This window comes from Theropithecus gelada, chromosome 15 (assembly GCF_003255815.1).
Source record: "Theropithecus gelada isolate Dixy chromosome 15, Tgel_1.0, whole genome shotgun sequence".
NCBI classification, from domain to species: Eukaryota; Metazoa; Chordata; class Mammalia; order Primates; family Cercopithecidae; genus Theropithecus; species Theropithecus gelada.
Genome location: NC_037683.1, coordinates 110,363,625 through 110,389,871, shown reverse-complemented (window position 1 = coordinate 110,389,871; position 26,247 = coordinate 110,363,625). Strand labels below are relative to the sequence as shown.

General features: G+C 50.0%; 1 protein-coding gene across 8 annotated transcripts in view; it reads right to left on the bottom strand.

Annotated features, from left to right (window-relative positions):
• Positions 1-10,426, bottom strand: part of PTCH1 (patched 1) — a 76,081-nt gene extending 65,655 nt beyond the window's left edge. For 2 of the 8 annotated variants that reach the window (XM_025360340.1, XM_025360343.1), the window contains exon 1: positions 1,522-1,910. In XM_025360340.1, the coding sequence (XP_025216125.1) occupies positions 1,522-1,728 (207 nt within the window). In that variant the 5' untranslated portion in view covers positions 1,729-1,910. Of the gene's footprint in view, positions 1-293; positions 981-1,295; positions 1,397-1,521; positions 1,911-9,843 lie in introns of those variants that run through there. The other 6 variants (XM_025360344.1, XM_025360341.1, XM_025360345.1 and 3 more) reach the window with 6 other exon arrangements.
• Between the last annotated feature and the right edge of the window lie 15,821 nt (positions 10,427-26,247).

Sequence of the window (26,247 nt, the reverse complement as noted above, 5' to 3'; positions counted from 1 at the left end):
TCGCGCGCACCCGCCCGGTGAGCCCCCAGCAGCCGTGGGGGCGCGGGTGGCCGCGGCACACGGACTCGCCCTCGAGGCTGCAGCCCTGGCGGACCTGAGCGTCATGGGGGGGGGGAGCGGGCTCGGTCATAAATCAAATCCGGGCCGCAGCGTGGGAGCTGCACCTCGGGGACATCAGGGCGCCCCCACCCGCGGGATCCCTGAGTACGACTTGGGGCACTGGGGCTGCAATACAGGAGAAGAGGAAGGCGAGGTAGAGAGGAGAGAAACCACTAGACACAGGCAATATTCACCCCAGACCTGAGAAGGGAGGGGGCTGCGTACTCCCAGCGATGGAACCCAAGGTTCAGGAGCCAGCAAACCAGTCCTGCTCCGTCCATCACCCTCGGGGACGGGCGCTAGGGGCTGAGCGCGCTTGGGAACAACATATTGCGGGTTCCCCCAACTGGACCCCCGCCTAGAGTGGTAGTAAGTGGGGATCCACGTGGTGAGCGCGGCCGCCGGAGTTCACTCCCGACGCTTTTCCATAGCGTTGGAAGAGGCTGTGTGAGCTGAATTAGGAAGTGGGGCAGCCATCTGCAACTTACGACAATATTTGTGATCGGAAGAGGGCGGCCACATGGATCTTTCCCTCCTCTCCCTTCCTTTCTGGTTAAACGTAAAAAACAGCCGAGTGCACAGGGAAGGGCCCAGGCCGGCGCAGGCTGCTCCCCGGCGCGGCGTTTCCCCGGCGCTGGCCGCGGCCCCGGCGGGCCCCCGTCTGGGTGCTCGCCTTCCCCGGATTCCACACATTTCAGCGAGCCTCGTAAACACAATGAACCCGGCCGCTCCGCAGACTCGCACCGCGAATTTAAGGTGGCAATTTGTTTACAACTTTCCCTCCCCCTACCAGGCCCTGAGGAGAGGCGGCTCAAAACCTGGAAAACACGGGGAATGACTTTTTCCGAGAATAATTTTTTAAGGGAGCAGAGATTTCATGCTCAACAAAAGCAAAACCGGCTGCCAAAAAAGGAAACCACCTTTATTTCGGCTCCCTCCCCCCTTCCTCTCTCCGCCTCTCTCCACTCCGCCTCCCCCTCCAAGATGTTAAGAAATGTGGCAGCATTACAGGGGTTTAGGCTGCAAATAGGAGCAGGGGCTCAGGAGGAGGGAGTTCCAGGGCAGGGGGCACGGGGCAGGGCAGTACCACGGCCGCCTTTGAGGTGGTCCGCCGTGGACGGCTTTCCAGTGCTCCGGAAAAGGCACGCCGGGGAGGGCGTGTGTACACACACACACACACACACACAAGCACACACCTCCACCCCCTGCGGACCTGAGACAGCCCTTTCCTCCCAGGACCAGAGGGAGGGTTTGAATTTTTCAATCCCCACTTGTCTGCTGCTTTTCCTGGAGAGGTGTGAGTGTGTGTGTGTGAGAGAGAGAGTGTTTGTGTGTGTGTGCGTGCGTGTGTGGCGGGGGCGATCCCAAAGAGTTAGAGGAGGGAAGAGAAAGTGGGAGGAGAGGAGGGAGTCTGAAATGCACCTTGGAAATCTGCTCCAGAGCGAAGGCGGCGTCGCAGTAGCTGGGCCGGTGCAGATAGTCCCGGTCCGGCGCGGCACCACGGCGCAGCCCCCCCGTCCGTCTGCGCCTCCCACCTCCAGCCGGCCGGCCCGGGGCACCGATGCAGCCGCTGCCGCCGCCGCCGCCGCCGCGGTCCTGGGGCTCGGCGACGTTACCAGCCGAGGCCATGTTGCCGCCGCCGCCGCCGCCGCCGCGGGGACGGAGGCTTCCCGGGCGGCCCGGCGCGCTGCTGCCGCTGCTGCGGGCTCCTGGCGCGCCTGGGCGCTCGGCTCGCGAGGACGCTGCTGGCCGCAGGCTGCTCGGGCTCGGGCTCCGGTTGACAGACCAGCCGCTGCTGCTGCTCACACGGCGGGCGCTGCTGCCGCTGCGGCCGCGGCCGCTGCCGGGGAGTCAGACCCTGCGCCTTCCATTGCCACATTGCGCGGGGGTCCCGAGGTCTCTGCGGCCGCCGCTGCCCACATCCAGTTCGCGGGAGGGCGAGAGCCGGCGCGCCGAGCGAGCCTGTCCTTCGGGCGCTTCCGCGGCACTCCTTGCGGTCCCCAACACCCCCTACCCGCCCCCCGCCCCGCGCCGCGACCCCTTCACTGCAGAAAGAGCCAGCGAATCCCCGTCGCTCCCGCCGGCCGCGCTGGCTCCCTCGGCGCCTCCCGGGTCGCCCGAGCGGCCGCGGAGGGCAAGCGCAGAGCCGCCGCCGCCGCGGGGTCCGAGGGTGCCCGGCGGGTCTCAGCGCTGCCGGGCCGGGGCAGCCGCCGCTGCCGCTGCTCCCGCGGTGGCTGCTGCTGGCGGTGGCGGATCCAGGAGCTGCTGCTCGGGCTGCTCGGGCTCTGGCTGCTGGGTTCGCGGTGGCTGCTTGGTCCCGGACTCTGCTTTCTTGTGCTCCTCGGCAACCCGCTGGACCATTCTGTCCCCGTGCAGCGCGCCTCTCTCGCTCCCGGGACCTGGGGACTCCGCTCTGTGTGTGTGCAGCGGGCAGCGGCCGCAGCAGCTCCTTGATTCAATAGATGAGATGGAAGAAGAAAAAAAAGAACTCTCTCCATTTGGAGAAAGAAGAGGAGGAGGGGAGGGGGTGGAGGGGGAGAGAGCGAGCGAAAGAGAAAAAGGCTGGAGCTCCCGCCCCCGGGGCTGTCAGATGGCTTGGGTTTCTGCGACGCGATTGGCTCGCGGAGGGCAGAAATTACTCAGCAAACATGACTATTATTAGCTGCTTAGCAACAGCTCACCAAAGTAGAGAGACCACCCAGGTAGGCAACCCAGTGTGTGCATCCCCGGCTTCGGGGCAGCCTCTGAGAGCGCCAACCTTCTCGCATGCAATACTTCCATTAAGGAATGCTCCCCCTCCTTTCTCTCTTATTCCTTTTCTTTTCAACAGTGTCTTCTTTTTTGTGGGATGCCCTTTGCGCGCACACACGCGCGCGCACGCACACACACGAACATTTGCCTCGCGGTAGACACGGGGGGAAATGTAATATTTTTTTAAGCGCTTAAACAATTTCTGAAATTCCTCAAAGAAAAGCCTTTCAGAGGCACCTTGGCCTCAAGCTGCAGCAAATACTGGGAGGTCCGGCTCGCATTCCCAGGCCTGCACCAATAATGACAGCGTGCTGGATAGTGCGCCAGTGTGTGCCAGATTTTTTTTTCCTCCTCTCTTTTCTTTTATAACTAAAGGGAAGACTTAGGCTCTTGCAGGGAACAACGCCTCGCATTAAGATAAACAGAATGGAAAGTTAAAGAGGAAAGCAAAGACGTTGGGAAAAGCCACCCTTTCTTCAAATCCGTCTGCCCTCCCCCCCGCCGCTTTCTCCCCCAACTTAAAAAAAAAAAAAACCGACAGTACAGTCTTGGTTTGAAGGAGTCAGTGTTCTATAAACGTGGAATCCAGACACCGAAGCAGTCTTGTAGAGGCAGAGGCGTTTTTATTTGAATCTCGAATGTGACATAAGTAAAAGAGAAACAACAGAATCCTTTTTTACAACTCAGAGAAACGTTAATTGCTTCCTTGAGAGAGTAAAGTTTTCCTGATTATTTTGGGTTCATTTGTACCCCCCTTTTTATTAACCAGATGTTTATACAGTAAGTTTTTTACAAAACCCGGTATGCATGTTATATTTAATAATAGTATGACGTTGGAGATTATAAATGCCCCGATGTTGGATTCATTCAAAACAAACTGTGCGCGGATCGCGAGGGTTTGTCCCGACACCGCGTCCAGTGTCACCAAGACATCCCGGGGATTCGCTTCCCGCGGAGGAGGAAAACACGCGACCCTTTGAGGTGGATCCTGGAGTCAGACACGTCTTCACAACTAGGCTTTTTATTTTTAAAAAATTCTGTTTTCGGAAAGTGGAATGTGTTTTTCTTACGTTTGCAAGTCACTACGTTCCTCCCTGCGGTAGGAGGCCCCGCAAACCCTTCATTTGCTTCACTTTCTTTTTAAAAAAAAAAACGGGGTTGAACTGCAGAAGGACCCGCAGTAGCAAGAAGCCTAGTGAAGTCGTGAAATGGGGCGGTGTGGCTTTAAGATGCACACGGTGTGTGTTCATTGAAAAAAAAAGAAGAAAGAAAGGAAAGGAAAGGAAAGAAAGAAACCCAGATGGAGGGAAAGGGGGAGGAGCAGGGAGAAGGCGGAGCTCCGCTGGCCACGTGACCCCGCGCCGGGAGGCCTTGTGTGCGCGCGCACGTGTGCCCGGGTGCGCGCGCGCGCGCCCGGCTGCGGGACTCCCCGCGCCGGCGCGGCCGGGGCAGAGCAGGTAGGGAGGCGGGTGCGCCGGGCGGGCTCCGGGCCTCCAGCGCGGCCTCCCGGGAGCCTAGGCGAGGCGCGCGCCCAGCCGCCGCGGACGGACGTGCCGGACGCGCCGTAGTACATTCCTGAAGGCGGACCGGCCCCCTTACGCTGCCCAATGCCCGCGCCGCCTCCCCGCGGCCGGCCAATGGTCGCGCTCTCGAGTCCCTGCCCATTCGGCGGCCCCGCGCTGGCGGCCCGGGCGCGCTGGGGGCTGCGGCGGGGCGCGCCGGCCACCGGGGCGGTCCATGCGGCTCCCGCAGGGGGCCCGTCCGCCGGCTCTCCCCGCCCCCTTCCTTCCTCCCCGGCGGTTTCCCCTCCCCGCTTCCTTCCCTCGGCCTGCGCCTTCTCCTTCCTCCCTCGCCCCGCTCCCTCCCCCACCAGCCCGGCCACCTTCCCTCCAGCCTCTCCTCGGCTTCAGGGGGAGGCCCTGCCCCCGACCCCCTAACCCGCAAACCGAGTGCGGTACCGGGGGCAGGGCGGGACGTCCCGAGGAAGAGAGGGAGACGGGGTGGAGGTGTCTGGGGGCGTTCGCGGGATCCGGAGGGGGACCTGAGCACCGGGCCAGCGCGGAAATTCAAAACTCAGACCGCTTAAGGAGCACGTGATTTTGTGAGTGGCTCAGGGAAGGGCTGCGGAAACTCGGAAGGCAGGCGGGCAGCGTGCGACGAAAGTGACACTGCGTTGATAAAGAGCGCAGACGGCTCCACACATTTCCAGTTTCATCTTTGAGTACGATCCTGATGTTTATTAGGTTTGATAAATAGCACAAAACAGGAAAAGAGGTTTACTAGTCTAGCTTTTCTTACTGAACGGTTATGCAGACACTTCAAGTCGAACCACTGTGTGCTTGCTTCTGGAAATTGCTTTTTAAAAACTGGGGGAGGGGGGTAGTACCCCTAGTTTTGCATGTCAGCCTTTTTATATTTCAAGCTTGCTGGAGGGCAAGGAATCATGTAGCCATAGACTAGTTGCTATGTTTGTCTTTTCAAACTTTTCCACCACGTTTTGGCCCAAAACTATTAGTGTTTCGTCTCAATCTTTTACTAGAGGGATTTCGGTATAGCTGCTTGGATGAAGGAATTCTGGAAGGAAATGGTAAGCAGTGTGCCGGTAATGGATCCGCCTCACTCTCCGCACGCGGCTGCATGTCCTCTGGTTCCCGCGGCTGCCACATGCCCGTCATTTCAGTGGCAAAGCCTCTTCCACTCAGGCCCATATCCCTTAGTTTGACTTAATTCCTAAACGTTTTGAACATTGATCCCCGGAGCTTTCAGTGCCCCGAGCCCACTCGCCCGCTGTTTGATGGGTTAACTTTTCAGCATCTCAGACAATGGTCCCGGCCTGTAAATTCTCCCCGTGGGTTCCAGGACGCACTCCGGAGCCTGGGCTCTAACGAGCGCTATCTTAATCTCCCCACCCCCCACCCGCCGCTTCCCCTGTGGTCTGCTTTTTTCATACTCAGAGATGAATTACTTTGAGGATCTAATTGGCCTTGTTTCTGTAACGTTTTAAGAAAGGGAAGAGGAGCCAGTGTAAAAGCCTGCTCGACTTGGGTGGTCAGGGCTGAGGCTGCCCCCAATTTGCCTCATTGCTGATGCATGCGAGTGCGACATTCCCAGCGATAATGTTGTTCCTAATCAATCTGCCCTTATTTACATTTGTAAGCATTGTTGGCTTTAATATGCATGCCCTGTGCAGGGGACTGCTGTGCCACACCGGGTTTGTTAACTTCAACTAACCACAAGGATTCCACAGACCTGAGATGAGGCTGACTGGAGCAGCCAGACCTGCTAAGGTGTCCTCCGGGAAGACAGTCCCTTTAAATGGCCCTTCTGCCTCGTGGCACCCCTTGTGACAGTTACCAAATAAGTGAGAACTTAGGGCCTTATCAGCCAGCAGGATTTGCCAGCCTCTGTGAAGCAAGAGCTGAGTGTTCCATTTCCCCTTTCCAGGTAAAGTTCATCTCAATGCATAAATTGTCATTTTGGTCTCCCAGTCATGATCCAAGACTTTTCATTGCAGTGTGTAGTTTTCAAAGCAGATGCTTTAAGCTCTCTGGATTCCCTCACATCTCCCCACTTCTCTGTTCCAATACTACAAATATCCATGGCCACGCCACACACATTTCAAAAGTGACATCAGATTATCCAAATGATGACAATGAAATAAAACATCTGCCCTTTGTGTTGGGATGTTCCAATGGTAAGCAATTGTGGGAGGCAGACTTGGTGGAGTTATGAAAAACCACAGTGAGATTTTAACTTTTCACTGGTTTCTCAGATCAAACCAAATGAGTCTTTAAAATTCAATGTAATTTGGCTAACTTTTGCAGAGTATAAATGTATTCCAGTAATTTCACCCTGGGGCCATTTATAATTTTGCCTACTGAGTTTAATACTCTCTTCCAGAAATACAAGGAATTGCAAACATGATTTTAAGTCCTTCAGTATTCTTGTTGAGAGGGTGGGATGGACAGAGGCATTGGGGATTTGATGCAATATTCTTTTACTGCATAGGGAGCCCAGGATACAGGATGTGAGTGATGGTTAAGGCAGGGCTTCAGAAGTTCCAAGCAGGTACCTTGAATAAGAGTTGAGTCGACTCAATTCAAGCCAATGTACCACTATCCACCACATTTTCTTGGCTCCCTAAGAATGCTGTATTATTTTCTCATTGGCAGCTTTTGTATATTCTTAAAAGGTGATGGTAGAAAATGAGTCTAAAAGGTTTCAGGGAAGTCGGGGGCGGGGTGGGGGGACATTCAGCAGCTACAAAATGTGAAACTACTGGGCTTGACTCCCCTCCCCTACTCCCTTCCACCTTCTGTTTCCTCCCCTTATTTACCCCCCTCCCCAGGCTGGAGGAAAGGGAACAGCTCTAGCCAACTTGTCAAAATAATGCTGCTAATTACCCCTGATCTCCTTTAATGGGAAGCTGCTCCTAACTCCACAAAGGAGTAAATGAGGGGTCTACAGCACAAACCCGGGAGCACTGGCATTTTTTGAGCTTACAGTGAGCTAGGGGTGGGGAACGCGGCAGAGGGGAGTGTCCTGAGAAGGTCCCAGAAATCTCCACATTGATTACTCCAGGTTTAAATGCTAGCTTGAAAGGGGAATTAGACTTTATGTATTGCCAAAAGCTATTGGTATTCTCTTGCTAAGCATGTCACCAACTGCTGAGAGAATGTTCAGAGCCTACTATGAACTTGAAAGAAAACAGAGCGTTGACCCCTGCATTGATCCCCCTTTCTCCAAATATATTCTTACCCACATTGCTTTCCTCTAATGGATAGAGATGTATTCCTGAAACACCCAGACTTTGAACATGTTTTGCATCCTTCCCTCGCCTCGCCTCTATCTCCCTGTCTAATATATCTCTATCAAGCTTTGCGTTTGCTAGGAGGCACACCATTCATTTCAGTGATCTCTGCCATTGGGTCCTGCATGAAAAAGAAGCTGAGCAACATGATCCCTTTGACCCACTGCTGGAGCAACAAATTTATTAGAAATATAGGCATGAGAAATGAAAGGGAAGTAAAACAATTCCAGCTTATTGTGTGTCCTTCTTTCATACTGCTAATCCGGTTTACACATCACGCCTACACGTCTCAATAGGGCATTATACACTGTGGCAGAGGCTGGAGAAAATAAAAGGTGTGTGTGTGTGAGAGAGAGAGAGAAAGAGAGAGAGAGAGGAATGAAGATAAAAACAGGAGACATATTTTAATCCACATTGATTAACCTCATCAGTTTATCTATCTGTAGAAAGTTGAATTTGTAAAACAGCCTTTTTCTTTTCACAAAATAATTCCAAATGGGTCTACGTTTTGTTCAAATAGCTTGTCAGATTATGACTACTTTATAACCAGAAATTAGATACACCTCTCACAGTGAGTTTGAAATGAAGCTAATACCCCAAATTGAGAATGGCGGGGCCTATTCATGTCTACCTTGATTCAGCATTTTAATTGAAACAGATCATGGACTTAAAGGCATTTTATAGCCTTGTGGAAGGAAGCTGGGTGACAACTGGAACACACACAAACTCACAATCGAAGGCCCCTTGTTTTACAACTTGGGCACTCCATGCACCTGAGGCAACAATTTATCCTGAGTACCACCCAGAAATTTTAAGTTGCAATAACAAAGGATGACACCATAAAGCATTGTCTGTCTTTGTGGAGGAGATTAATTGCATGCTGAACTACTGTCGCCAATAAACACAGAAATAAATAAAAACCTAAAAGAAATGAACACACACAGAATGCTGAAAAAGGACTATTGTGGTAGTTCAAGACCTCAGTGATCCAATTATCAAATATTTAGAGCCACCCATTGTGGCCTTTTATTATGTATGTCTAGTTCTTTTGTATTTCTCCTCCCCAGGGAGGAAGAAAGGAGAAAAAGGGAGGAAGACGGTCTTCTCTCCCAGGTGCAGCAAAACAGGTCTGTGGGTGTCTTCCACAGCCACCCACCCATATGGTTCTTCTTAGGTGACGGAAACAGACCAGTTTCCATGAGTGTGTGCTCATCCACACACTAGCATCATTTTAAACATGAACCCAGTAAATACGTGGAGACACAGCGCATGTCACCCAGAGGCACAGTCTCTGGGGGTCTTGGGGTTCAGCGCTGGGCCCAGGTCTGTAAGGTGCGAATCGGTCCTGCCCGCCCCCGGGCTCCCCTGAGGCCGCACTCTGCACTCTCAGCACTGGGCTGGTCGCCCACCTCTGTAAGGGTGGCAGGCACCCGAGCGCCGGAATCGGTGGGCACAAGAGTCACACACATCACCTCTCCTACCCACCGCCCCTTCCCGAACTCCAAAAGCCCCTCTGGCCCTTTTCCCGCAGCGTGGGAGGGGAGGTGGGTAAGGTGCGTCTCTTCTAGCCCGGGTGTCCCGCTCCCCTAGGCGTGCGTGCCGGCTCCAGAGCGTGTCTGCGGGGCGCGAGCGTGCGCCCTTCCCTGCGGCTGCTCCCGCGAGCGGGCGGCAGCGGCTTCCGCGCGCGCGCCTCGAGCCCCCTCCCCTCGGCGCTGTCACTCTCCGCACGAGCCCTTCCATCACCAGCTCTGCCTCCGCTGGCGAGTCAGTAGCCACCACCAGGCTGATGAGCGGAAGCCAAGGTGGCGACCCTTTCAGGCGTGAAAATGGGGGCCCCGGCGACCCCCTCCGTGAGACTTCCCCTCGGAGCCGTTCCTCGGCCGGGGCCCGCCGCGGCCAGCCCCCCCTCCCCGCCCCGCGGGGCTGGCCTCGGGGGCGGGGGCCCGGGCGTGCGAGCGAGCGTGGAGGCGCGGGACCCGCGCTCCCGCGCCCAGGCAGCGCAGCCCACCCGGCCCCACGGCCCCAGCGCGCGGCCCGCCCCTCCCGCCCGGCGCTCGGGGCTCGCTCCTCCGTCCGCCGCGCGGGGCGTCCCGCGTCCCCGTGTCCCCGCGCCGCCCGGGGCGCACGGCGCGCGAGGGCGAGGGCGAGGTGGCGTCGGCGGCCGCCGCGCTGGCTGCACTCACCATAGCCGGCCGTCAACCCCTGCTCGGAGCGCGGGTGCCGATGGCGCGGACGCTGGGTTTGGGTTTCACATCAATTCCTTTTTTTCCTGGCCCCCCTTTCCTCGTCCTCCGCTCCTCCGTCTTCTCCCCGTCTTCCCTCTTCTCCCCCTTGCCTTGTCGCTGCGGGTCTCTTTGTCTCCCCTGTCGTCTTTTTCTTCTCCTCCGTTTTCTTCTTCTTCTCCTCCTCCTCCGTCTTTACAAAAGGAACGGAAAGTGTAAAAACCCCGGCGCGCTGGGCCGCCGGAGGCTTTCGGCGGAGTGCAGCGCGGACTCACAATTACAAGCCTGTTTCTATTAAGCAGTTCCATGGCCCTCGGCGTGGGTGGTCTGCCGCGCCATAGGCAGGACCTGTCAGGGTCACGTGACGGATCCGAAAACTTTACCCCTTTACAATAAACTCAAGGAAAGCAAAGTAAACTCGAGGAACGTGCTATCAGCACAGCCCTCCTGGGTAAACAGGCGCTCCCCTCCCCGCCTTCCTGGGAGGCGCCCGGCCCGGCGAGCTCCCGCGAGCCTAGCCGCCCCCTCCCCGCCCCCCGCGGCCCTGTCTGCGGGGGGCCGCCGGGCGGGGGGTCTCCGCGCGCTCCCGCGGCTTCTCCACCTTGTGCTCGGCTCCCCCGCCCCCGCACACATTATTTGCTAACGTTTGGCCGTCTTGCCAGAACGCCGGTGGGGGGAGGTGTGGGGAAGCAAGGAAGCTCCTTTTAGCATCCCCGGCGCTCCGGGAAGTGGGGGCGCCCAGAGGGCTGCGGAAGAACACCACCTTTCATGCCTGCATTCTCAAGGCTTTCCTGCTCCCATTCCCACGGAAGCGCGGAAAAGCTGGGAGCCTTCTAGATGACAGGCCCACAGGCCGCCAGGGAGGCGGAGAGCAGGAGGGCTGGACAGATCACAGCGCCTGCCCGGGGAAATTTCAGCACGAGCTGTGTGCGCATTCGTGTCGGTCCCTGGAAAGCCGCTTCTTCTGAAAGAGACCAAGGTGGCGTCCCTTGGAAACCAAGATGGGTAGCTGCTCCGAAGAATCACGGATTGACATTTGCTCCCTTTCCCTTCCGATTCCTGTGGTTTCTGGGCTATGCCACCCGAATGCTCCCACCCACTATGCCTTCCTGTGCCAGGCGGCCTTGGGTGACTGGCCTAGACTTAGGAGCTGGTGGGTCTCGCGGAGAACCCTGCTCTCACCCAAGACTGAAACGTCCTATTCGGGAGCGCCCCCGCTACAATGTCTGACATTTTATCTGCTCAACCCCGCCGCTGGTAGACGGTATTTCACACACCGCCTCTTTAAATGGGCCACATTATGAATCAAGATGAATTACAGATACAAGGGCAGGGTGGAGGGAGTGAGAACGTTTACTGCAACTCAGAAGAGCTTAAAACTAGCTGGTCTTGAAATAAAGCCAGACTCTTCTCACTTCATTCTGGGCTGACAGTGTGATTAGGTGTGTGTGTGGCGGGGGCGGGGGGGGGGGGCGGTTAAAGAGGTGCCCCGTGTGTTATTAAATAATCATCATCTTCCTAGGGGTTTCAGGATCTCCTCCCACTACGATGACATAGCCATTCTTGAGCAGAGTCATTTGAGTTTCCAGAATGTATGTGTTTGAGACACATTAAGTAATTAAGCGTTCTAATGGGGGCAGCCCTGTGAATTTGGCTGGTCCAGAAGGTCATTTCATGCCAGTGACTTCAGTCAAAAATGGACTCAAATGCATATTGGCTGACCATGGATTCTAAGAGTCACGATAGTTGTAACAACAACAACAAAATAAAACCCAACATTTCCCTTCAAAACACTTCTCCCTGTCTTTTGTGTCATATCAAAGGGCTCTGTTTCTCTACCAATGTGGGTGGAGTTACGAACAGGAAGGGATACATAATCTCCAAATAGAGGGGTCTAGAATATGAAGGAGAAAGGGAGATAAGAAAAAAGAGAAACAGCTGATAAAGGGCATTTAAATGGCCCACAATGTAGAGTTGTAGGAAAATTCCAGCAGAACTTGAGGAGTTTGCTTTTCCTAGTTAAAATGAAGACCCTCACAGAAGCACGCCTAGCTGCGTGCTCCTGTTGAGTGGTGGCCAAGGCTGATACTCAAGAGTGGACATTAGTTTTGTGTGGCCTGGGACTTAGGCAGCTTTCAGAGTGAAGGGGGAGTGGGGAGCTTCTTTAGCAACTCAAAATTACAAACACAAAATTAAGTACAGGGCCTTGGAAGTGGCCTGGGCAGGGAGAAGCCCTAAAGCTACCTGGGCTTCCAGCAAATCGCCTCTTTTGAGTGTGCAGACGGGTGGACGTCGGAGCTACCCAGTCTTTGTGGTCCTGCTGGTCTACGCTGTCCCTTAGTTAGGACTGAATGTGTTCATATGAGTCATATCTTATCCAAGGCTTTACAGTTGGGAGCAAAGACAAGTTTGTTTTGCACGAGAGTGTAGGTGCCTAGAGTTGGGCAGGAGTGGCATAATGAGGCAGGGAGCAGAAAATCTGGTGTGAAAACGTACAAGTTCAGGAAGGAGGGAAGCCCCTGGAAATGTTCTCTCCTGTAGAAAGTAAAAAATTCGGCCGGGCACGGTGGCTCAAGCCTGTAATCCCAGCACTTTGGGAGGCCGAGACGGGCGGATCACGAGGTCAGGAGATCGAGACCATCCTGGCTAACACGGTGAAACCCCGTCTCTACTAAAAATACAAGAAAATTAGCCGGGCGAGGTGGTGGGCGCCTGTAGTCCCAGCTACTTGGGAGGCTGAGGCAGGAGAATGGCGTGAACCCGGGGGGGCGGAGCTTGCAGTGAGCCGAGATCGCGCCACTGCACTCCAGCCTGGGGCACAGAGCAAGACTCCGTCTAAAAAAAAAAAAAAAAAGAAAGTAAAAAATTCCTTTTAAAATTCTTTTAAAAACTAACTTCCATGAAGCCTCCTTGCTTTGTGCTAATAACTCTTTGTTAAGCCTTATCGTATGTAGCTGTTAAACATGCTCACAGGCACGTACTACATTCTATGTCCTTGTACCTTAACCAAGATATTTATGCTGGACATGCTCACAGGCACGTAGGTTCCAGCTCGCAGCCTATGCCCCTTCCCTATTTGGCACAAGCAACTTCCTCTTTTCCTTTGTCTTTCCATTACTTTTACCTATTTAGAAAAGTTTTAAACTGTTAGCCAGTCAGGTTTTAGTTTCGATTGTGAGGTCTGGCTCCAGCCATCGGAGACAGGACACAGTCGCAGGGACAAACTGTGTAAGGGATAAAAATTGCTTCCCTCCTTTGTTCAGGTGTGCTCTGCACATTGTTTCATCTGTGATGAGCACCCTTTCTGCAGAAAGTAAAAATGGCCTTGCTGAGATAATTAAATTTATGTTCGAGTGCTGTTTGTTTGCAGCAACAGGGAACAAGCATTCTGTTTCTAAATAAACATTTTACATATAACATCTCCCAAAAGCAACCTGTCTTTCTTTTCCTTCCTTTGAAATCAATCTTTGCAGATTATGTCAGTGCTGTGGCTCTCTTCTCTCCACTCTCAGACGCTAGAAGCATTAAATCAAGTCAATGATACGGGTTCTGGTTGGGAGTCAGGGACCCAGCACCCTTCTGTGTTACCTTCTGGTGGTTCTCTGAGACTCCCACCAGGGTGGGCCCTCTCTCATCAAACAGCTGCCTCCACACTTCTAAAGTTGCTTATGTCTCCCCACTTCCCAAAAACCAGCTCCAGTGCTGCCCAATCTAAGCCAATTGGCATGGAGGTGTTAGTGGCACCCAAGGCTACCAGACAACATAGCTCAGCTCCAAGTGTTCCCAGTCTGATAAGCCAATTGGCATCAAGGTGTTAATAGCTGATGAAGCTACTAGACAATGCTTTTGCTGATTAACTTGAACTTTTAGAGCCATACACGGAAGAATAATTCCAAAGTTGAAGATTTCAGGGCTGGGCCAGATGGAGATTTAGGGGGCACTGGAAGATGGGACAATAGGACTTTTGAAACAGGCCTGAAACCGACCTGAAACAGACCACAATTAGTATGCATAGGCAAGGTTGTCTTTCTGAATATTGTTGCTACTGGAGATACGGTGTTATTCTTTTTTTTTTTTTTTTTTTGAGAGGGAGTCTTTCTATTTCACCAGGCTGGAGTGTAGTGGCACAATCTCGGCTCACTGCAACCTCCATCTCCTGTTCAAGCAGTTCTCAGTCTCTTGAGTAACTGGGATTACAGGCACACGCTGCCACACCCAGCTAATTTTTGTATTTTTAGTAGAGATGAGGTTTCACCATGTTGGCCAGGATGGTCTTGATCTCCTGACCCTGTGATTCGCCTACCTCAGCCTCCCAAAGTGCTGAGATTACAGGCCTGAGCCACCGTGCCCAGCCCAGTGTTACCCCTGTACCATCAACATACACACTCATACACACACTTGCACATGCATACGTGTGTTCTCACATTCTTCATTTTAAGCTCCCCTCTTCTCTGGCTCCCAATAAAAATGGGTGGCTAAGCACTTCCATTCATCTCCTCCCTCATGGTAACCTCCAGCAACTGGAAGGCTTTCAAATGAGTAATTGAGGGTTCAGAAGAGACACTCGCCCACATTTAAGGAGCTCTCCACCTCAAGATGAATGCCACTTTTGCGCATGGTCAGTGGCCATACCACACCAGCCACACCTTAGGTGTGGTCAGTCTTTGATTCTGGATCAGACAGATCCTCACAAGCTTTCGTAAAAGTGCTCTTGCTCGATGTGGGGATTTCAATCCTAAAATGACTGCCTCCCTCACTCCTACCCTGGCCTCTTCCCTGTGGGCGGATATTCACAAGCCAAATCAGCTCTCAGAATTAGGGCTTTGGGGACTGGAGAGGTAAGAAATATTTAAAGGTGTTTGTTACAACATAGAATTAGACTCAATGAACAATTGAAGATAACTTGAGTTGAAACAAAGGAATTGTTTTTTTTTTTTTTTTTTTGAGACGGAGTCTCACTCTGTCGCCCAGGCTGGAGTGCAGTGGCCGGATCTCAGCTCACTGCAAGCTCCGCCTCCCGGGTTCACGCCATTCTCCTGCCTCAGCCTCCCGAGAAGCTGGGACTACAGGCGCCCGCCACCTCGCCCGGCTAGTTTTTTGTATTTTTTTTAGTAGAGACGGGGTTTCACCGTGTTAGCCAGGATGGTCTCGATCTCCTGACCTCGTGATCCGCCCGTCTCGGCCTCCCAAAGTGCTGGGATTACAGGCTTGAGCCACCGCGCCCGGCGGAATTGTTTAAATACAAAAAACAAGAAGAAGGAAAACAGGATTGCAAAACAGAAAAGGCAACGATGTGTTATGAATAGAAACACCAGAACATACAGCTTGGAAACAGAGGAGGTGGAGTGGAACCTGGAATATTATGGAATACAGGCTTTGTCAGACCCCATTACTGAGGAGTAGGAAGGCAGTTGGAGGTGTTTGAAAAATCAGATGATAATTTCAGGAGAACAAGAAACAGATAGAGAGATACCTGTGGAACTCTCGCCTCAAAAAACAACACTCACTCAAGTTGCTCTTCCTGCAACAGTGGTACACATACAGACTGACTCCTATCCATCCAGTGATGACCTTCCCAAATACAGAAGACCCGCCTTGTAAATGAAGAACATGCCGAGAAAATGAAACGCCAAGGGGCCTGGTCAACTGTGGGAGGCAGGTGTGGCCAGGGTGGCCGGTGGTGAGGGCGATGGCTCCGTGCCAGGAGACATATCCCACTGCGATCAAGCAGGTTCCCAAAATTGTCATGAGGTTCTACCTGGACCTAAGAGGCCTGAATAAAGAGAGTAAATGTCGTGAATATGAATGACAGCCTCTATCTGATGAAAGTCGCTGCTTACACATTCTGCATTGTCACAACTTGACATTCATCACTTGTTTCTATTAAGATTGGTGGGAGAAAGTGCAGAACTGAAGCTCATTTACTTATGTTACGTGATTGAAAATTTGGACAGGCGAGCCAAAGTTTATATCCACTCTATTTGTGAAAGAAGTTGTGTAAAGCAGACTCGTAAAAAGGGAGCAAGTTTGAGCCATGTGGGAGAAGCCGAGTCTCCGAGAGTCCTTTCATTAGGCTGTGCCCTGCAGGACAACCAGCCAGCCATCTGTGGGATCGGTTGGTGGCTCTGAAGACCCTCCTCACATACATCCAGACAGTGCCATTCCTTGTGTTTGTGAGGTGGAAAGGATGTGTTACCAGCTGTTGACTGAGGCTGGTTTCTTGTAGTGTGGGAGGTGGGAACTTGGGTCTGGGCTGGCCCTGCCCTGCCATCCATATCCCAGGCTCAGTGCCTTCTTCTCTACCTGTGTGAGTTTGATGGGGCTGCCATAGCAAAGTCCCACAGACTAGGATGCTTACACAGAGATCCTGAATTTTCTTCACAGTTCTGGAGGCTGGAAGTACAAGAACAAGGTGTCATCAGGGTTGGGTTCTCCTGAAGCCTCCCTCCTTGTGCCCTTGCTTGATCTTCTGTGGGTGTCTGTGTTGAAATTTCTTTCTTTCTTTCCTTTTTTCTTTTTTGAGTCAGGGTCTCACTCGGTCGCCCAGGCTGGAATACAATGGCACAATCATAGCTCACTGAAGCCTTGAAGTCCTGGGCTCAAGTGATCCTCCTGCCTCAGCCTTGTGAGTAGCTGTGACTACAGGTGTGTGACACCACACCTGGCTAATTTTTAAAATTTTTCATATAGATGAGGTCTGGCCATAGTGCCCAGGCTGATCTCAAACTTCTGGCCTTAAGCGATCCTCTTACCTTGGCCTCCCAAAGTTCTGGGATTACTGGCATCAGACCCCACACTCAGCCCTCAAATGTGCTCTTCTTACAAGGACACTGGTCATATTGGATTAGGACCCACCCTAATGACCTCATGTTAGCTTAATTACCTCTTTAAAGACCCAGTCTCCAAATACTAGCGGTTAAGACTTCAACAGAAGGATTTTGAGGGGACACAGTTCAGCCCACAACAGCAACCAAAGGTCGAAGTGATCTGGCTTGCATCTGAAAGGCAAGTTCATTTCTCGGTTCTGTGTTTGGAGGGGAACTCAGGGCAGACTGAAGCTAGGTCCTTCCTGGCATCCAGTGCTGAAAGGACCTGACCCACCCCCTCTCAGAGACCTGTCTACACCTCCACAAAACAGACACTGGCTGACACATTTTCTAAGAATGTTGGTGGTCTAAGAAAATGGCTTTAAGCACCCAGCAGAACATTTTCCCCCCCACAAAGAATGAGCACTGCTAGGCTAATTACAAATCTGTCTTCTTTATTTATTGCAGCAAGTTCCCTAAGGCAGTCGTTTCCAAGGCTGCTGTTCATCAGAATCACCTGGGGAGTTTAAAAACAAAAACAAAGAAACAAAGAAACAAAAATAGATTCTTTGACCTCGTCCTAGAACTATAGAATCAGCTTCTCAGCCCTGGGGAATCAGTATTTTTAAAAATAATCCCCCTAAAGCAAGTGATATGGTTTGGCTGGGTCCCCATCCAAACCTCATCTTGAATTGTAGCTCCCATAATTCCCATGACCCAGTGGGAGATAACTGAATCATCGGGCTGGGTCTTTCCCATGCTGTTCTCATGATAGTGAATAAATCTCACCAGATCTGATGGGTTTTATAAAGGCGAGTTTCCCTGCACATGCTCTTGCCTGCCACCATGTATGATGTGACTTTGCTTCTCATTCTCCTTCTGCCATGATTGTGAGGCCTCCCCAGCCATGTGAAACTGTGAGTCCATTAAACCTCTTTCCTTTATAAATTACCCAGTCTCAGGTATGTCTTTATCAGCAGAGTGAGAACAGACTACTACAGCAAGTACGGTAAAATGCTAATGGTATGATCTAGGAGTGGGTATATGGTGTTCACTGAAAAATTCTTCCAACTTCACTGTATGTTTGAAATTTTTCTTTTTCCCTTCCTTCCTTCCTTCCTTCCTTCCCTCCCTCCTTCCTTTCTCCTTCCTTCCTTCCTTCCCTCCCTCCCTCCCTCCCTCCCTCTCTCTCTCTCTTTCCCTTTCTTTCTTTCTTTCTTTCTTTCTTTCTTTCTTTCTTTCTTTCTTTTTTTCTTTCTCTCTCTCTCTCTCTCTCTCTTTCTTTCTTTCCTTTGAGATGGGGTCTCGCTCTGTTGCCCAGGCTGGAGTGCAGTGGCATGATCTCAGCTCACTGCAACCTCCGCCTCCTGGGTTCAAGCGATTCTCCTGCCTCAGCGTCCTGAGTAGCTGGGATTATAGGTGCACACCACCAAGCCTGGCTAATTTTTGTATTTTTAGTAGAGATGGGGTTTCAACATATTGGTCAGGCTGGTCTCGAACTCCTGACCTTGTGATCCACCTGCGTTGGCTTCCCAAAGTGCTGTAATTACAGGCGTGAGTCACAGCACCCAGCCTGAAATTTTTCATAATAAAATGCCAAAAAGAAAATAAACGGATACCTGAATTATTCTGCTGTGCAACTGGATTTGAGGACCTAAGGGACACTTGGTTATTTGGTGAATATCTTCTTGATGCTGTCCTCTGTTACAGCATTTATCACATTACATTACTGCTGTTCATTCACCAGATACAAGGTTTGTGAGCTTCTAAATGCATCGTCCTCTGACAGGTGATGGGAATTTGTGAACAAAAAAGCTATTTTCTCTTAAAGTGCTGTGAAATACCATTTTATCCCCATCAGATTGTCAAAATTGAAAAGTCTGACTGCAGCAAAGATGATCAAGATTGTGAAACAATGGAAACGTTTGCGCATGACTCGTTTGAGCATAGGTTGGTTTGATCACTTCTGGAAAACAACTTGGGATTCTCTAGAAAGGTTGAATCCCCTCCTAGGGGTCTCTCCAGGAGAAATTGTTCTCCGTGGGGCTCAGGAGACGCACACCAGATGGCCACAGCACCACTGCTTTTAGAAGCATAAAACTGGATATGTTTTATCCACAATGTGCATCAACGTAGAAAAGATCAACAGTAGAGAATTTCTGCAATGCAATTCTACAAAGAAGTGAGAAGCAACAAGCCACAGCCACCTTACAGCAACACAGATGAACCGCATAAACATAATCTCGGGTGAAATACCCAGGTCAGAAGCAAGTCTCATAAGAACGCATTCATGGCCAGGCGCAGCGACTCACGCCTGTAATCCCAGCACTTTGGGAGGCTGACATGGGTGGATCACGAGGTCAAGAGATGGAGACCATCCTGGCCAACGTGGTAAAACCCCATCTGTACTAAAAATACAAAAATTAGCTGGTGTGGTGGCACGTGCCTGTAGTCCCAGCTACTAGGGAGGCTGAGGCAGGAGAATCGCTTGAACCAGGGAGGCAGAGGTTGCAGTGAGCCAAGATCAGCCACTTCAGTCCAGCCTGGGCGACAGAGTGATACTCCGTCTCAAAACAAACAAACAAACAAATAAACAACAACAACAACAACAACAAAAATGAGACAAGAGCATTCCTCCGGGACAGGGGGCGAGAGCAGGGAGTTTCCAGAGCACAGTCCCTGCCTTGGCCCCAGGCCCTGGCCTCGGGGGTTACTGAATTCGCGCTTACTCCATATCAACTCACCACCCTTAGTATAGTCTAGAAACCCACGCAGTCTCCTCCCAGGAAATGAGGAAAGCCCATTCCTATAGAGATTTAAGCCATACAAAGCTTACTGTTAGAAAATGTGCAAATGCAATGCTACTTTATGAGCCCCAACGTGGGTTTTTAAAAATCTGCATATATAGGCCAATGCAGGTGGATCAGCTGAGGTCAGGAGTTCGAGACCGGCCAGGCCAACACGGCGAAACGCTGTCTCTACTAAAAATACAAATATTACTTGGGCGTGATGGTGGGCGCCTGTAATCCCAACTACTCAGGAGACTGAGGCAGGAGAATCGCTTGAACCCAGGAGGTAGAGGTTGCAGTGAGCCGAGATGGTGACATTGCACTCCAGCCTGGGCAACAGAGTGAGACTCCATCTGAAAAAAAAAAAAAAAAATCTGCATATATAAGTCAACCCTTTAGTGGGGTCATTTTACAATGACATTGCAGTGGTGCCTTGTGTATAAGGAGATGTTATTTATCTACTACAAATGCTAGAAGGAGTTATAAATGTATATGGTAGTGAAAATCCATACAATAGTGACCTTAACACTCTTGTCAGTTTGCACATTGATAGGAAGTTTTATGATGAAGTCACGTAAAGTGACAGACTGCTTCAGAAATATTCAGTTACGGATCGCACTGGCCAGGAGGAAGCAAAGGAGGAGGTGGCTCACATATTGTGGCTCATTATTTGCTTATACAGGTGAACACTTCTGTTTAAACTGTGATTTGAAACAGCCACCCACCCACCCTCATGGATCGGCCCATTCATTTCTATGACCCTTTCTGACCATGCAGACATGCACGCCTTCCCAGCCCCACTTATGCAGACATACAATTCTATTTGGCTCCACTAATCACTTCTTCTCAACACCCTCTCTTCTAGAGTTTCTAGTGCTTTCCAACTTTTTATGTCACGGTACACATAGAATGATAATATTGCTATGCACACTGGAATAAACTGGAAGAGGTTTGAAGCACCTATCTGTGGGGGGATTTAGTGGGCAATTTATATCTTTTTAGATTATAAAGTTTTTAAAGATGCAATGCATTTGAAAAAATATTAAATATGAAATTCATATAAAACTTCCAAGTAAAAGCTTTTCAAGTCTTTGATTGAGAACCGTACACTTCCTTCCATGAATATCAATCTTTTAATGCCTAAAACGGCAGCATGCAGTGTCTGAGTACGACTTTAATAACGAATGGATTTCTAGTTTTCCATGTACATTTGTTTCCCACGACTTCCATAATAAAGAACCAGTCACTAGTGGCTTAAAACAAATATATTCTCTCACAGTTCTGGAGGCAAGAAATCTGAAATCAAGGTGTTGCCAGAGTTGGTTTCTTCTGAGGGCTCTGAGGGGGCATCTATTCTGGGCTGCTCTGCTAACTTCTGGTGACCGCTGGGGATGCTTGGTGTTCCTCGGCTTGTAGATGTTCTCCAGTCTCACCTCTATCTTCACATGGAGCTCTCCCTGTGTGTCCCCGCCTCTTCATATTAGGGCATCAATCTTCCTGGATTAGAAACCCACCTACTCCAGTGTGACCTCACCTTAACTGATTACATCTGTCACAACCCTATTTTCAAATAAAGTGCAGAGGGTTAGGACTTCAACATTTCTTTTTTGGCGGACGCAAGTCAACACATAACACCACGGAACTTTTTCAAAGCAAGCGTTTCAAAATAACAGTGAGGTTCTCATTTGCAGGATATTCATACATAATTAGAGCCACCCTGAGCCAGCTGGGACACCATTAAAATAGTGCACCAGTTGCAAAAAAGAGAGACACATTCAATATTTGTGAAGACAGAGATTTGGGATTGCTGCAGGCTCTTCTCTGCCTCCCAGCCCCCAACAGCAACAAGCCACTCAGAGCACCTGAAACATGGCCTTCCCAGCTGCCTCATGGAGGCAGGGCATGCCCATGGCTTCCATGTCATGGACCAGCAAGTGTGGGAACCCAAGGAACTCTCAGGCCCCACGCCTGTGAACTTCAGTGGTCCGACCTGCACTCATGGAGTTCTGGGGAAAGCTGCCCTGTGGCTGGAGATGCTGCCCCAGGGGCTTCAACCACCTCACTGGCAGGACTGCCTTGACATTCATCGATGGAGTGCTCGCATCCTGCAGCTCCTGGTGGCAGACTTCTCTTGGCCTCTGTTGCCCTACTTCTCCACTGTTCCTTCCAATCTCTCCACTGGTTCCTGTTCTTCCACCTACTCCTTCAAGTTGGGTGTTCCTGGGGTCCCAGCGTGGACTCATTTTCTTTTGCTGACTTTTCTTTACTCTCGAGGCTGGAGGGTAAACCCATTGTTACCCATGTCTCCTCCCAGCTGTCTACCCTGACCTTCAGATCTACAGGGGACCTGACGTGTCCCTGCCCTGCCTCCTCCAGCTGAATTCGGGATCACGGCCTCATGCCCCACACCTGCTCTTCTGACTCAGTTAACGGGTCTTCCCATCACAAGATATGCAGCCAGCAATTCTGCAGCACCGTTGACGGCTCCCGCTCTCTTTATCCAAAGGAGTTTGTCAGGGACCATGCCCACATTCTCAGGGGCGGCTTGCAAGGCCCCTGGTGAGTTTGTTTGTTGTGTTCCTCTCCAGCGTATCTCCACACCCTGCCACTCTTCCTTAGTGAAGAAACAGAATGACGTGCAGTTTTCTGACTTTCTCACTCTCCCACACCCGTTCATTGTCCTTCCCTTCACCTACTTCCTGCATCTTCTACTTTACATGCAGCCTTTCAGATGCACGCAGCTCAAATGCCACTTCATCAGTGCACGGGGGGGCTGGGGGATGACATCAACTCTACATGAGAGGGTCAGAGGGAACTTCACAAATGAGGCTTTCTCTTATACATTTAAATCTCTCATGTATTGGTAGTCATTTTGGTGTTAAAGTCTAGAGAAGTGGCCAGGCGCAGTGGCTCACGCCTGTAATCCCAGCACTTTGGGAGGCCGAGGCAGGCGGATCACCTAAGGTCTGGAGTTTGAGACCAGCCAGTGAAACCCCGTCTCGGCTAAAAATACAAAAATTAGTTGGGCGTGGTGGCAGGCACTTGTAATCCCAGCTACTTGGGAAGCTGAAGCAGGAGAATCACTTGAGCCTGGGAAGCGGAGGTTGCAGTGAGCCAAGATCGCGCCACTGCACTCCAGCCTGGGCAATAGAGGGAGACGCTGTCTCAAAAAAAAAAAAAAGTCTAGGGAAGTGGTTCTCAGAATGTGGTCCCTGGAGCAGCAGCAGCAGCCTCACTTGGAAACTTGTTAGAAATGCAAATTCTCAGCACCCACCCCCGCCAAGATCTATTGAGTCAGAATCTCTGGGAGTGGGGCCCAGCAATCTGTGTGAGTTCTCCAGGTGACTCTGGTGCCTGCTCCAATCTGAGAACCACTAGTCTAGATCTGGCATGAGGAGAAAGGGGAGATGGAATTGCATTGTGAATGCAGCCACCGTAGCTAGTGGATGGGGCTTCCCTTGGCCAAGCCCTTGTCTCTCCCAGCTGCAGTCACTCACCTGACTCACACACAGCCTGAGACAGGTTCTTTTCCCACCAGGAAGACCATCAGATGCCCTCCGAATGGGATTGAAACTGGTTTTAGTATCAGGAAGTTGGCACTGATGGCCCAGACCTTGCATTTGTTTTTCTCGTCTCACTGCTAGGTCTTTTCTCCTTTTAAATGAGTGATCTTTTGATCCACTGCCTTGCCTGACTTCTCATTCAACAGCCAATTAGCCAGCATCATGCAGCTACCTCCCCAAAATTCAAAATTCCATGTCACCAAAACTGGCTGTATTTCCTCACCCCAAACTATTCACACGTATTCAGTTCTCCTTCATTCTATTTATTTTCCTCTAAGGACCTAGAGACAGATTCTCTAGACAGCCTGAATTCATGCTTATCCTCCAGCTTACTTTTAGAGCTTTGTCTGGTTATTCCTAACCATAAGGAAAGTCAAATAGTTGAGTCAATGGAATAGAGAACACAGAAATAGTTCCTAGTAAATATAGGAACATAATATCTGACAAGGGAGATAATTTAATTCAGTGGGGATTAAGTTCATTCAGACTTTCATTTACTTGAGCTACTTTATAACTACAAGTCATAGAAAATGGATAGTAACACAAATGATTCTTGTCTATAGAAATGCAAAAATATTCTAGTGAAACAAAACTGATTATTGTGGTGTATAGTGACCAGTTTTGCCAGTTTTTGCATCTATTTGTAAATTCATTTCAACACTTCCTTATCAGATCGTCAGTATGATACTTCAATTCACCTCTCACTCTGTTGTAACATCTTACTAGTTCCCTCGTTAATTACAAGTTCAATAAAATCTTTGACAGATGTTTATTTTATATCTTTATAAGAGTCATAAATACCTTTAAAATTTTTATCTTTTAACAAAACAAAAATTAAAAATGAAATATGAAATAATGTATCAGCAGCATCCAAAGTATTTATTAAAATTATTACAGTATTTTCACAATATTTTTGTGAGTATGGAACTTGGAAATAAGTGAATTTAGAGCTAAAGAAATGTCAATATACCAAGTCAACTTTTTATCAAACATGATTAAATTGAACTCTTGCTGGGAAAATATTGCTCTTTGGTCTAAAACCTACAATGATCTATGTATTATAAAAGCAGTTAGGCTGAGTGTGGTGCCTCACACCTGTAATCTCAGATTTTGGGAGGCCAAGGCAAGGGATCACTTGAGCCCAGGAGTTTAGGACCACCTGGGCAACATAGGGAGACCCCCATCTCTATCCAAAAAAAAAAAAAAAAAATAGTAGCTGGGCATGGTGGTGCGTGCCTGTAGTCCCAGCTACTTGGGAGGCTGAGTTGGGAGAATCACCTGAGCCCAGGAAGTTGAGGCTGCTGTGAGCTGAGATCACACCACTGCACTCCAGCCTGGAAGAGAGAGCAAACTCTGTCTCAACAACAATTTTTAAAAAATTAGTTAAGAGCTACATAATTTGGGAGAAAAGAGAAAACCAAGTTGGAAAATTTAAAACAAAGAGTATACAAACTCAAAATCTTAAGGAAAATTTACATGTAATCTGGCAATTAGAAAGCTGAGTTCCTACTCAGTGAACATAATGAATGAGAATGACGGAGAGAATTCAAGCTATAATTCTACCCTTTCCTATTAGATTGAAAACATGTAATTAGACTCTTCTCTGAACATCAGCGTTTGTTGATGCCATCTGCATCAGTTAGGATTGCTTCTGGCAGTATTGACAGAACTCTGACCGCAGTAGCTAAAGCAAGTAAGGGTTTCTTTTTCTCATGTCCCAAGAAGCCTGGAGATAGGTGGCCCTGGGAAGGTGCAGGGGCTCTGATGTCACAGGCACAGTCCCCTCTGTAACTTTCCACTCTGTCACCCTTAGCATGTGGCTGTCTCACGCTTCAAAGATGACAGCACCCCAGCATCGCACGCACGCTCTGGGCAGGAAGAATTGCAAAACGCACTTGCTCGCTTTCAGTTTGATCCTTTTATAAGAAGCCGCTCACAGTGGCTTCCCATTCACAGTAACTGGCCTTCAGCTTACACCTGATTGGCTAGAATTGTTCACAAAGCCACACTTACCTCCAAGGGAGCCTGGAAAATTGAGTATTTAGTTGGATACATCACTATTTCTAATAAATTCTTGGCTCTGAAGCATGAAAGAAGAGGTACAGTCGTGATATGGGGTATAGGATGTTTATTTGAGTCAGGTAAAATAATAGTAATAGTGGTAGTAATAGTAATAGTGATAGTGATAGTAATAGTGATAGTAATAGTAATAGTAATAGTGATAGTAATAGTAATAGTGATAGTAATAGTGATAGTAATAGTAATAGTAATAGTAACAGTGATAGTAATAGTAATGGAAAGCACTAAAGCATGGTTGCTTTCTTGGATGAATAGCTGTCCAGAGACAATGCCATAGAAAGAGCTCTGAAAACTCTGAATCCAATCTTTGGCCTGCCACTGACCAGCTGTGTGACCAGGAGTAGCATCTCTCGGCTTTTATTCCCTCATTTATTAAATGGAAGAGTTGGATTAGCTCTAAAACTTTATCTTAATTACCAGTAACTTGGGGTAGGATTTTGGCTGTATCAATCTCTGTAGAGTGCCACAATAATGCTTTAATAAAATTATCAAAGTCAGAGTCAGAGGAATACATCTGGTAAAACTCTATGTGAACAAATGAGCTAAGAGTCATAGACAGCTTTGTTAGAGTTCCAAAAATTACACAGATTATAAAGAATGAGGGAGATAGCATAGAATCAGGCCCATTTTCTGAAAAATTAAGACATTGATGAAATACTGTTGATAAGGACCTGTGGTAAGCAGAAATAAGGGTCCCCCAAAGATGTGCACATCCTCACCTGGGAAGGGACTTTGCCAAGGTAGTGAATAGCTAGGAACCCTGAGATGGAGAGATCATCCTGGATTTATCCTGGTGGGCCGAATGGACTCAGAAGGGTCCTTAACAGTGAAGGGAGGCAGAAAAGGAGCTCAGGGTGATGAGATGTGAAAGGGACTTGACCAATTGCTGCTGGCTTTGAAGATGAAGGAGGAGGTCACCAGCCAAGGAGTGCAGGCAGCCTCTAGACACCGAAGGAGGCAAAGAAATGGATTCTCCACGGAGTCTACAGGGAGGAATGCAGCCTGCTGACGCCTTGATTTTAGTTCAGTGAGCTGTGTATTGGACTCGGAACTCCAGAACTCTAAGATAATACATTCATGTTGCTGTAAGTCGCAAGTCTGTGGTCACTGTGACAGCAGTATAGGAGA